At 39.1% G+C, this 12,006-nt stretch overlaps 1 protein-coding gene and 1 long non-coding RNA gene across 6 annotated transcripts in view; one reads left to right on the top strand and one right to left on the bottom strand.

Moving 5' to 3' along the window:
- The window catches only part of rasa2 (RAS p21 protein activator 2), a 54,619-nt gene extending 46,084 nt beyond the window's left edge, over positions 1-8,535 (bottom strand). Inside the window, exon 1 of the mRNA XM_088613229.1 lies at positions 8,385-8,535. Coding sequence (XP_088469355.1) covers positions 8,385-8,442 — 58 coding nt within the window. The 5' untranslated portion in view covers positions 8,443-8,535. The remainder of the gene's footprint in view (positions 1-8,384) is intronic.
- A 57-nt stretch (positions 8,536-8,592) lies between these two features.
- The window catches only part of LOC148676793 (uncharacterized), a 37,330-nt gene continuing 33,916 nt past the window's right edge, over positions 8,593-12,006 (top strand). For 2 of the 5 annotated variants that reach the window (XR_015928580.1, XR_015928579.1), the window contains exon 1: positions 8,595-8,897. This is a non-coding gene — a long non-coding RNA (uncharacterized LOC148676793). Of the gene's footprint in view, positions 8,898-12,006 lie in introns of all 5 variants that reach the window. The other 3 variants (XR_015928581.1, XR_015928577.1, XR_015928574.1) reach the window with 2 other exon arrangements.

Genomic DNA, 12,006 nt, shown 5'->3' with positions numbered 1-12,006 from the left:
GCTACAACTGGTCCAATATAGCTTTGAGATCATTTTACTCTACAATGCTGGCTGTTCTCTGCCCCTAAGAGCCAGACTTGTGAAGCCCTGTCTTAAGGTACTGTTTAATTATCATAAAACATTCCAGATAAAGTAACTACACATGCTCTTGTAAGAGGCTGTGCCGACATCTCCACGTGACCCGTTACAGTGAAAATCAATAAAAGGATAAAAGTAGAAGGATTCGTGCATGTCCTTGAGCAAAGCTTGTGCTTTTCAACTTAAGATTGTACCTTGATTGGGAGATAATGTCACACATGAATACAGGCTTATAGTAGTATTTATTTTCAGTAAACAAACCATCATCTAAGAACATACAACAATGGAACAGGATTATCATAATAGGAATCTTTAGTTTAGAATGTCTGTGTTGCACCAGCGCTGATACTAATTGGTTGGACTGATCTGTAGAAAAGAAGCAAACAACAATTTGATTAGGTTTACTTTCTACTCTACAATGAAACAGATTTTAAAAAATGAAGAACAGTGCAGCATATATTTTCTCAGTGTCCATTACAGAAGTGTTATAAAGAAACATGTCCTTGCTGAGGAGGAGAAACTTTAAAGAGCTGTGTTGTGTAAACAATGCTATACTCAACCCAACAGTTCAACAACCACTCCTGTAAAACAAAACCCTGCCTGTAAAACAAAACAGTGACCCACACTGTTTCGGGCTTTTTCAAGGCAATCTTTTGTCTGGTGGGAAAAAAATGCATCCTGCGCTCTTGAACACGGATATCTATGGAGATACCTTATGGTTAAGCACCTCCATAGTGGAACATTTCCAAGTTGTACATGGCCTGCCACTTAAAAGAACCACATTGTCAATTTGCAGCATTCACTGCCCCAATAATTAACACCCCTTGACTGCATTTAATCAATATTGATTGCTTTAGTGTCCTTCAAGCCCCTGAAATGTCAACAGAGGCAACAACCCGCATTCAAATCTTGATTCAGGGGCTAAAATGATCTCCTTCAAACCATGTTCAGTAATTACTAACGTTCACCGGAGCAGTAAAACATTTTAGGCAGTACAGTTTTATCAGCCAATAGATAAAAAATATAAAATTGTCAGAAAATGTTGAGTACTTTACATCATGATTGAGAGCCTTAACGATATGCTTCGGAACCAGACCAAGGCTTAATCTGAAATTTTGACCAGAGAATGAAATTAAAACTGTAAACTGGTGAAATAAGGGATTCCTGATGTTTGCTTTGCATGTCTAAGCACTTGCCAGTCCATAATGACATCATATTGTTTTTTAACCTAGATATTAACTTTTTAACATTCTTTAAGGTTTAGTTAAGAGAAAAAAAAAATCAGGAAATTCTACAAGTGAAAAAAGTGAACATGGACATGCATGACTTTGGCGGTTTGTCATTTGTACAACCTCCTTACTAAAACATCTTCTCTTAACTTAGTTTAAAAAACTTCCCTGTGAACACATACACTGAGCAATTTAATAGAGCACCAAGATAAAATAAGTCCACGGCTATTTTTACAGTCTACCTTTACAATTAAAAGGAGCCATTTGGAAACTCCAAACACAGTTGGCCCTGGATCAATAATCGTTTTTTACAGTTGATTAATTTACATATTTAAACCAGGCACTGCATTTGTAACTGCTATTAACGTTCAATGCCAGACCTAATATTTTATAATGTGCTACTACACAGGTGGCAGAGTTAATCGGTTATGTTAAGACAAGACACAAAAACAAGTGTATAGTAGTAATAAGAGAATGAAGCCTATGGAAAAGTGAGATATGAAAACAGTGACATGTGGTTATATTGTTTTCAGCACCTATTTCCTCTCGCACAGCCCTTTTTCTTTCGTATCCTCAGTGTGGTACAAGTGATTCAGAGCCCTGATACAAACCATGTCTCGCGAAATAGCTTCAAGTCATGTGCTCAAAAAACAAAAACTCATAAAACATAAAAACCTCCCCTACAAATAAAACTGATGAATCGATCTAGATACCCTTCAACGTCACTTTGCAGTGCTCTGAAGGCCTTCCATGTACACATCTCTAGAAAAATCAACCCTTAGGTCTCAAACACCACTGTGTCACAAACTCAGGCTCATTTTATATTCATCATATCTGATACTACGTCCGGGATCCCGGCTTGTCTTTCACTGAAAGCAGACAAAGGATGCACTTCTTGGCAATGGTGTGCTTGAGATTCATTTCATGCGTGCACACCCCTGCTTCGATTCCCACAAATAAAGCTTTCAGCTTTTTTTTTTCCCCAGTCTGCAACCAAAATGTGAATGTTCATTCATATTTTGCTCATTTTTATTAAGCATGCTTGAACTGCTTTAAGGAGTCATGAATAAAGCCACAATTGGGGTGACCTTCTTATACCAATCAGTGGTTAGTGCTTCAGAGCATTGACAGCACAGTACATTACGAACACTGGGCTGCCTGCAAAGCAACACCAATTATTGCCCACAAAGCCCACTTTGTCAGCTAAGCCAAGTAGTTATTCAGGCAAAAAGGGCAGGAAGTGAAAAGGCGTAAAGAACTATCTGTTCCAAGCATGTGCAAACATTCACAAAGGGTTAATGAGAGTGTCTTTGTGATTTCTTTTTTCTTGTCGCTGTAGAAGCTACTTCTTTTAGCTTTTTCACCTAATACCACTTCCAGCATAACGGAAACAAGCAGGAAGACTGTGGTCACTTGTCTTTCGTGCCGAACTAGTCACTGTGAGAAATGGAAAGGGTAAACTGATTTCTTGTGAAATAATTTCTTTGCTCGAAAGCCCCAAATAAAAATTGTTTCAGGACAATTACAAAATAGTGATTTCATTTTAAAAGATCTCACAAAAAATACTCTACAACCCCATAAATTAAAACCAAGAGAATAACTATTTTAGTTTTTATTAATTCTTAATGATTTAAAAAAAATTATTACAACATGATTTTATTAATTAAGCATTACACTGACCTGGAATATAAGAATTTGGGGTTAGCAATTGCACGACTAAGGCAATGCCTTGATTTGTCAAAATTGTATACGTTTGATCACTGCTGATCAATTTTGCTTCTGTGTAACGGTTTTATGCCAGACTTCCATACCGCCTTCTCAATTTAACTCAAAGCCTAAGTGTACAACTGAGACAAACCTATTATTAAAGCTTCTGTATGCTTAAATTGGTATAACTTAAAAACAATTGCCAAGCATTCACCACAATCAGTGGTTCCAAATGTATTGCAAAAGTGTTAAACGCAAATATATCAACCATTAGCAGAAACAGTACTGAAGAACACTCCAGTTTTAATGACCATCAGCATGTTACAAAACAAACATTAGTATCAATGACGTAATTTGGTGCTACGAGACATGCTTAACAAATTATTAATTCTATAAAAGAATACAGAAGGGACAGTCTGAAAATCTAATTATGTTGTAATACACATCTTTAAGATTTCTTAATTTCTTACTACAGATCATGCTAATCAACAGATCCTTTTCTTCCACAGATACTGTATATCACACTCTACAGACAGATGATTTTAATTTTCCTTCATGAATAGAAACCTGCTAACAAGAAAAAGAGCAGAGGTGATAATACAACATAAAAGTAGATATAATTTTGTCTATATAATTCTCACTTCTAAATTATGCACAAAAAGTTGGAAGGAAAACTGGACATTAATAAAGGCGGCTCTTGTCTTCTGCGCACTCTTAAAAAAGGTTTCATAAGATGGAAAGCCTTCATCTGTAACATCTATAGGTACTTCCTCTAATTTTTTTGAGCCTCCCAAACGTTTAATAAAACATGGTTGCGAAACTGTGCGCTCTAAAAGTACGATAAAATGAATACCCTTGCTGAAAACGGATGTGTTTGGGCACTGCACTCCTCCTCACAATCAGAACATCACCTTGGCCCATTTGGCAATATTCTGAACAAGTTTTTGAACCATGCTTTTAGATTGTCCGAATAAATCACATTTTCTTTTCTGCAAAACTAGACGAAAGGACTGATTTACACAAAAGTATAGTTTAAATGTTGTGTATATATGTACAAATTCTCACTCCAAAAAGATAACTTTTGTTCAAATTAAAACACTTTAGACAACCAGATCCAGCATGTTGAACTGGGGCAAAAGTCCAACCAATCAATAAGTGAAAAAGCATTTATCTTGGATTAGATTATTTTTATCTAAATGACCATTTAATCAAAGGCTGCTTTTTTCCCCATTTAAAGGGAATAGCACATTCCCAAAAGCCATCACTTGAAATAAGGCCAATCTCAAAAAGTCCCTACACAAATGTTCACCAGGGTGGATGCTACTCTTGATGATGATGAAAAGCCTTTTAAGCTGAACTCCTTAACATTCTGGTAACTGTCCTTTATACAAAGGCATCTGTCCTTCAGTCCTCTTGAACTGGCTGATAAATGGGGGGTTACAGTACCTAATTGTAGGCATTTTCCTGTCACAAAGTACTTTTTTCATTAGCTCAGCAAAATACATGGCTGAAGAATGATAACCAGATATCAGCAAACTGCAGATGATAAAAACCAATGCATGACCAACATTTCACTTTTAATATTTTAAAACTAAGCCGAGAATATCTTTTTTAATCAAGATGTTATGCAGTTATCAAAAAATGCATCTTTTGTATAAAGGTTTTCATCCAGGACAGTTCAGACTTGGCTAAATTATTTCCCATTCCCTGTATTTTTTACTTAATAACTGCGTATGACTAGGAGCAAAGATACTATTTGGGCTGCTGTGCACATTTCTGCTGCAGTTTAATCAGTCGTGTGCCAGCATTGCTGAACTCCAAGTCTTCCTGTTTTGTTGTTTTACCTTTTAACAGCTTCAATTAATCAAAGTAACAGTTTTTTTTTTCTGGAAAATGGCATTTCAGTAGTGCAGCACTAACCACCTCTGCAGACCTGTTTAAATCGGGTGGCATACCAACAAGATGCAGATTCTGTGAAACCCTGCTTGTTTCTGTAGTCTGAATTATAAAAAGTCACAATGTTTTCAACATTCCCTCAGCGCTCTTCAAGCTTCGTGGACAGCCGTAGAACCACTGACATTTCTTTCCTACACGCAGTGATAAAGAACCATCATAGCAAGGTATCAGAGCTGAGCTGACATTTTTAAAAAAAAAGAATCCTGCTACAGTACAGTTGTCAGGAAGTGGTTCTGTCCACAGAACATGTACAAAAAACAGAGCAACATGGATCTGGAGGTGAAAACCACATTAGTTCATATAGAACAAGGACAACCCAGGACTTGTTTCTGGTTTTTTCAGTTCAGCAATATGTGAATGAAAGGTTAGGACCTTAGCACACGCTGCTGTGTCCTTTAGGAATATAAACTAGAAGAAACTACTCCTAAGCATTTACATACTATTTTGGAAACATAGTCCCCTGAATAACTTTGTGTTGACTGTCTGTTGTGTTTACTGTACATAGATTAAGCAAGTCAGCTAAAACAGAAAATTGCTGCTGAATGTATGAACACATCGAATAACCTGACTATATAATTATAGGGTAGAAGGATGTGGCTGTGCAGCTGAAGGATTACCCCAACCAAAACAAGCTCAAAAACCAAACTGAACTGCAACAGCCTCTCAATAAAATCAATATTAATACTCGCAGCCTAACACTGGAATGGCTTGGCACGTCAGAGTACATTTTGCACTGACATACCAAAAAGTGTAAAACACTTTGGCCATCAAATATAATTATCTCAAATGGGTTCAGTGTGCCTAATCCAAAAAGAGTTACGATCATCCTCATCATGACCCCACAATAAATAGTATTAGAGAGTGCTCTTTAAATAGGCTTGTCCTGAAGTTTCCTCATCTCTCTAAACAGCAGCAGATCTGTTCACGGCCCAAGGCACAACTCGACAAGTTCAAAGTATACATTTCCTTATGTATGTCATACAGAACAAGCCATTACGCTGGCTGCTCTGTTTGTGCAAGACAAATACTGCACTAAAAGAGAGGGCCTCTAAATTAAAAGGGTTAATCTCCCCGCCACCTGTCTGTGTTATGATTTTGGAGGAACGGCTTACAAGCAAACGCAGACACGATGAGCTGCCGACACCTGCTGTGAAAGATTTCACCTAAACATCAACACCCCCCCCTCCCCCGCTCTGTCGAGTACACTTTGCCAACACCTGTCCCACTTGTACCACACACCCCTGTCTCACAAACCAGAGCCGGTGCACAGGTGCATGCCGTATGCAAGCCACCACAATAGCAACTCTGTGTGGACCAGAAGAGAGAGACTCTGCCCTTACGAGAGGCAAAATGCAGCCTACAAGCCTAAGTCGCTCTTCAGCAAGGAGCTCAGGCTTTCCGGTCTCCTCAGTCTCTTACGCAGCTTTCCCTTTCATTCCCCAGATAAAACCAGATTTCACTGTCAACTCTCTAAACCCACCTTCGGAGTTCCACTCCCTCTCTCCTTCTTATGAGGTGTCTCAAGTGTAAGCAAATAATGCTGCCCTTTATATGGGTCTACATCAAGTATAGAGGCTCTAAACAATAATAAACTACAGGTGTAATGAGTTTTAAAAGAACTCCATCACTCCAACAACACATGCATTGTTGCTTTACAGTGCAATCCTGCTGGCCGTTTTTTAATGCTGTTAAAGGCTATCCTTCGATAACAGACACAGTAAATGTCCCTTCTGTGGACATCGGTCAAGTGTTTCTTTGCGAGAACAAAATGTGACAAAACAGCACCTCTTCCTGCATTGCCGTCTGCCATTAAAAACATTGCCAAAAAGTTAAAATTAAAAATAGAACAAAATCTCATTGATCATTTCTAATTCATAAATAGCAGTGGCTTTCTTATCTGAAAACTGCCCTAAAATGAAACACGAAAGCATTATTCAAAACCTTTCTCTATACATTGTTTGGAAGTGAACACTGAGAACACCCTTGATATTAATCAAAAGCACACTACTGACCTCAATTAAAAAATGAACCTATTTTAACCTTGAACACTAAAAATGAAAAACATTCTGCACCTCACCACGTGTGACTTGGAGATGGAGCTGGAGAACTGCGCGGACAGATCCACAACTGATGAACAGTGGGAGACAAGGAAGAGGAAAGTGCATTCCTCAACCCAGGGATCCCGATTCAAACTCAAGTCTCATTCACAGCTTTTATTTTAGGAGAAAAAAAACACTTGTGACCTAGCTTCTTGCTTTTCAGAGATGTCGGCATACTCTGGTATAATCAATCACTTTAATAGCCTACGAATAAAAACAAACCTTTGAATAAAAATAACCTTGTGAGCTTTGTCTACAGTAATGCAGGTCTATTCATTAAACGGGGCAGATACTGAAGTAATAGACTACATTACAGTCCACCACTGTACCATGTATGCTGTCCTGTTATCTGTTATTAAAGAGAGATTAGCAAACTTTATGGTTTTGGTCCAAACCTTTTATTCCTTTTCCCATTTTACTGGCCAAATAAACGAATTGGGAATCACGTGGAATACAATGTCCTCCAAACTGATTCAGAAATCTCCTGAAATATTTATAGATTCGATTCTTGTGTAAACTGCTTTTAAATTCAGAACTCGTTAAGCCATTTTTCTTAATTTTCTTTTCATTTAGTTACTGAGCTGTCAGGAAGCCGCAGCATCCTGCCACTATGGGACGCAACGAAGCAACTGTAACCCAACTGCTAGGCGCAGAAATGACTACATTGCAAGCGATTTTGTTTTAAAATTCATTCCTCGACAATTCAATTTTCTTCTTTCAAAAGAAAAATAGAAATTGTAGCAGCACCGCAGTTAGTTTCAGTAGTTAATGCAATGAGCCAACTTCCTGCCAGCAGCATTTCGCAAGTTTCGTTAAAAAAGAATTGTATTTATAGAACATCTTATAGCAAAAGAAAATCAAATGAAACTGCTTTCCCTATTATTCAAGGACATTGACAATTTTCAAGAAGAGAATATGCTCTTAAGCACTGTTATGATGCAAACGTTACAGTTGAAATAATAATAAACATGGCACCGCCGTTTGCGAATAGCATGCCTTTTTCTTTGTGTTTTAATAAATTGTAGTGGTACGTCGCACAAAACAATAAAACGCGTTTTCATCTAAGGGCTATCTGGTAATCATAAGTAACCTAAAAAGGGGGAAAGAAAACAGAAGTACAGTAAGTCAGTCAGGCCCGACTGAAACATCACTTTAAAATCTGCCTTTAACAATGCTTAGTACTCCGGCTAAACGCGAAACCGTGTGGGTCCGCACCGCGCCCTCTGCCCTCTCCCCTCTCCTGTGCCTTTTGCTTTTCGCTTTCCCCCTCCGAAGCACGAACTCGGCAACCAAACAAATAACTATTTACACTTACAAATCTTTCCCCTGAGGCTTTGTAAAATCCGAATCCCCGTGTCGTCTTCTTCCGCCATGGTGCAACTCAGGTCTGAGCAGTCGGTACATTCAATACTTCTTATCACATCCGTTTATGAATGTGAGACGAGAGGCCCGGCCTACCCGAGCGTCACCGAGAGTCGATTGGCTACGCGACCAGACCCGGCAGGAACTGGGAGAAAATCTTGCGGCACACACAATTAGTAAAAAAACAAACAGAAGCACCCACAGAGGGAAAAGGAAGGGATACAGCGGAGCAGATTTTTATTTTATTTTTTTAAAAGGTGAAATGTTGTTTGTTTCATTTTGTTTTGCGCAGACAAGGACACTTTATGAGTTAACACAGAGAGCTTGGGAAACGGGAGGCGACGTGCGCGCGTAGGTGGATTATTTCTTTCCCCCCTGTATAGAAAGCAAAGGGCCCTCTTAATTTTGGAAGGTTTTTAAAAATAGTGTGTTCTCAAAGTCTTCATGGGGTTGAATCATCTCTGAGGTAAGAAAATCTGTGTCCTTATTTAACCAACCCAATTTCATTAAACGCCTTGTGCCAGTTTATCGGTTCCGTACTTCTGAGTACTGACGTTATATTTTGAGTCGTGTTTAGCAACATGGCAGGTACATTTCCGAAATTGTGTCTTGATTTTTTTTATTATGCATTTGAGTGATGCAGGAGAGAGTTTGCGTGGTTGTTTATCTAACTTTGTTGGAAACAGTTTCACGTCGCTGCTGTTGAAACTGGTGCCGATGCGGGCAGTAATAACACAGGGAAAGGCTGCGAATTCTTTTGTTGAGATAATAATCAGAAAACAGACGTGGTGGGGTGAACTAAAAACCGACTACTCCCCTTCCTAATGTGGACTGTCAACATGCTCACAGCCGGACCATCTGCTCGGATCCTGAGTCCTGACAATTGTTAACTGAGGGCGCAGCCGGGACAGAAAAGGTGTCAGCTTCCTCTGCTCCCTGCTTTCTGTGTTTGGCCACTAGCTTGGACCAGTAATTGATCAGTTGATAATATGAGCTCTTCATTCTGCACGATACAAAGTGACTGCGAAGACATTATCTACAGACAATTTATGGGCACATGCATATCTGACCGGATACTCCCCCGACTTACCGACAGCCTCAGCCCAGCAAGCGGGGGTGGCAGCATAAGGGCAGTATTAAGTACTGCACGTACTTCAAAAGCACACGTTCAGTACAATGGAACCAGCAATCCTTTATAGTGGTATCACTGGTAAGAATATAAAGGCAGTGTTTAGAAACAACGTCCTCCTTATGATCATAGTTTTAGGTACGTTTTGAGCAAACAGGTCTTTTCTGTTGTGCCTGTGAGTTGGAATTCCCCAGTTATTTTTTTTTTTCAAGAACGAAAGAAAACATACTCAAGAGCTTCGTTACCAAAATCTCAAGGCCTTGGTGGCTTAATTGTCTGTAAATTGTCCCTTAGTCGATTACATCAACTTCCAAAAGTCACCTTATTTGGTGAACATCCAAAGCAATAGAATATTGTTATTGCATCGTCATTCATGAAGACCTGGGCGAAGTACTGTAAATATTTCTTCTGTTGCAGACACAATGTTAAAATAGGCTGGAAGGGTAGCGACACTCCATTTCTACTCTGACACTGAAAAGTACTAACACGCGTGGGCCGTTATTAGACTTTGTATTAGAACTTTATCGTCAGCTCTCTGTTGAGATTCGTTAGAGAAAATGAAAGCAATGGCAGAGGGTTTTATCCCAAGTATAAGACGCACGTGTCGAAATCCTCTGCGTGCCAGAGAAATCAGAGCCTAGTTCCTACAGTAGCACAGTTACAGACTAGCACGTCGACATTATTCTGATGTTGTTCTGATGGTGTTTTTGTGCTTTTGGCTTCAGAGTAGAAGGATTATATGTCACTGGGTCACTACATGACACCTGTAGCCATTCCTTAATTTGCATTGCTCAGACATGCTGATAATTGCACATTATAAGCTGACTCCTGGTCTGATATACAGTACTAAGGCTCAAGCATCTTTTAAAGTATGTTTTTGTTATGCAAAAACGTTGCCAGAAAAAAGTAGGCAAGACTTAGTACAGCTGGTATAAAGCCGAGAATATTACATGAATTCAGGGTCTAGCAGCTGTCTGGAATTTGACCAATTCTGAACTGAGGTTCTGCTTAGAAATACAGTATGTCAACTATCTTGCAGCCATTAATAAAACAGGTAAAACCCAATGCCAGTAACAGCAGCATTGCTGACAAAGCAGCATACAATACTCTGCTGAATGAGAATATCATAAAGACATTGGGAGTGATTCTACTCTGACCATCCAATCCATTTGCTGTGAAATGGCCAGTCTGCAAGGAAAATAAGGATTGTAGAATTTCGTTTTTGGTTATCGTATTAATCTTAGGGATAGTCCATTACGACCAGCTATTACCTTTCCATTAGTTGATTTGCTGTTGGATCCCTAATTTATCAATCCCAGGCCTTCACTGTTTAAGCAAGTCTCAGTGCCTGCCTGTTGTACCTGTAGCAATAGAGACTTGTTTCCATCTGAATGTACAGGACAAGCCTGAGTCACTGATGTTAAGCACAGGTACTGTAGTTCTTATCTGTGCAGCAGTTGCCCTCACTGAAAATCCAAATCGCATAGATTTACAAGACAATTTCACATGGAATGATGTGTTCTGGGTAAAGTGTCAAACGGAGCGTGGAAAATTAACGCACACATTTATTTAAGTAAGATGTTTAAAGTCTCCTATTTAATATCACAAATCAGTTTGTCGTGAAGCTTAAGGAGTAAGCAGGAAATGAAGTTTGATGAACATTGGCTGGAGGAACACTGACACTGTTGTCTCCAACACTCCTACTGTATGTCACAAGCTTATCCTTGTGTGGCCCATGGCAATTGTACAACTTCCTCTTAGTGAGCACAATGTTTGAGTGCTTTGTGAACCAATGATGGAGAACCTTACTTAAATACATAAAAGGATACTTTACAAGCCATCTAATAGTCTTCTTTACAAGGTATGTTTTACTTTTACCTCAAACTTTGTGTTATAGGATAGTGCTTCCATTGTGGATCTCTTGATTGTCGTCACAATGGGATTTAAGCAAGGCCCAAATCAAGACTTAAACACCCCCATCATTACCAAATGGTGAACCAGAGATGGATGGTGACTCTTTGTTTATTATAAAACCCCAAAGGAAACCTGCTATTAAGCAATGGGTGAACTGGGCTCCAGTTTGATTTGGCATGGACTTAGGAAATACAATAAGTATAATTTCCTGTAACTGAAAGTATAGTGTGGACATTTGGTGGTTCAGTGGGTAGCGCTGTCACTTCATAGTTCCAGGTCCTGGGTTTGAATTTGACTCTGTAAGGAGATTCTGTGTTATCCCCACATTTGTGTATGTTTTCTTTTGATACTCCGGTTTCCTCCCAGTCATGCTGCCCAGGTAGGTAATGTACAGTACGTGCCCTGCGATGGAGTGATGTCCTAACATGTGCCCTATGCTTGCCAAGTTGGTCTTTGACTCGCTCTAAGAATCAAGGAGGTGTTGAACTCAGATGAATGAATAAAACATAGCGAAAAGCTAAAATGTTTTTGT

This window comes from Lepisosteus platostomus, chromosome 2 (genome assembly GCF_059453375.1).
Source record: "Lepisosteus platostomus isolate fLepPlt1 chromosome 2, fLepPlt1.hap1, whole genome shotgun sequence".
Taxonomy (NCBI): Eukaryota; Metazoa; Chordata; class Actinopteri; order Semionotiformes; family Lepisosteidae; genus Lepisosteus; species Lepisosteus platostomus.
The sequence above is the reverse complement of the archived record's forward strand: the minus strand, read 5'-3'. Positions and strand labels throughout refer to the sequence as shown.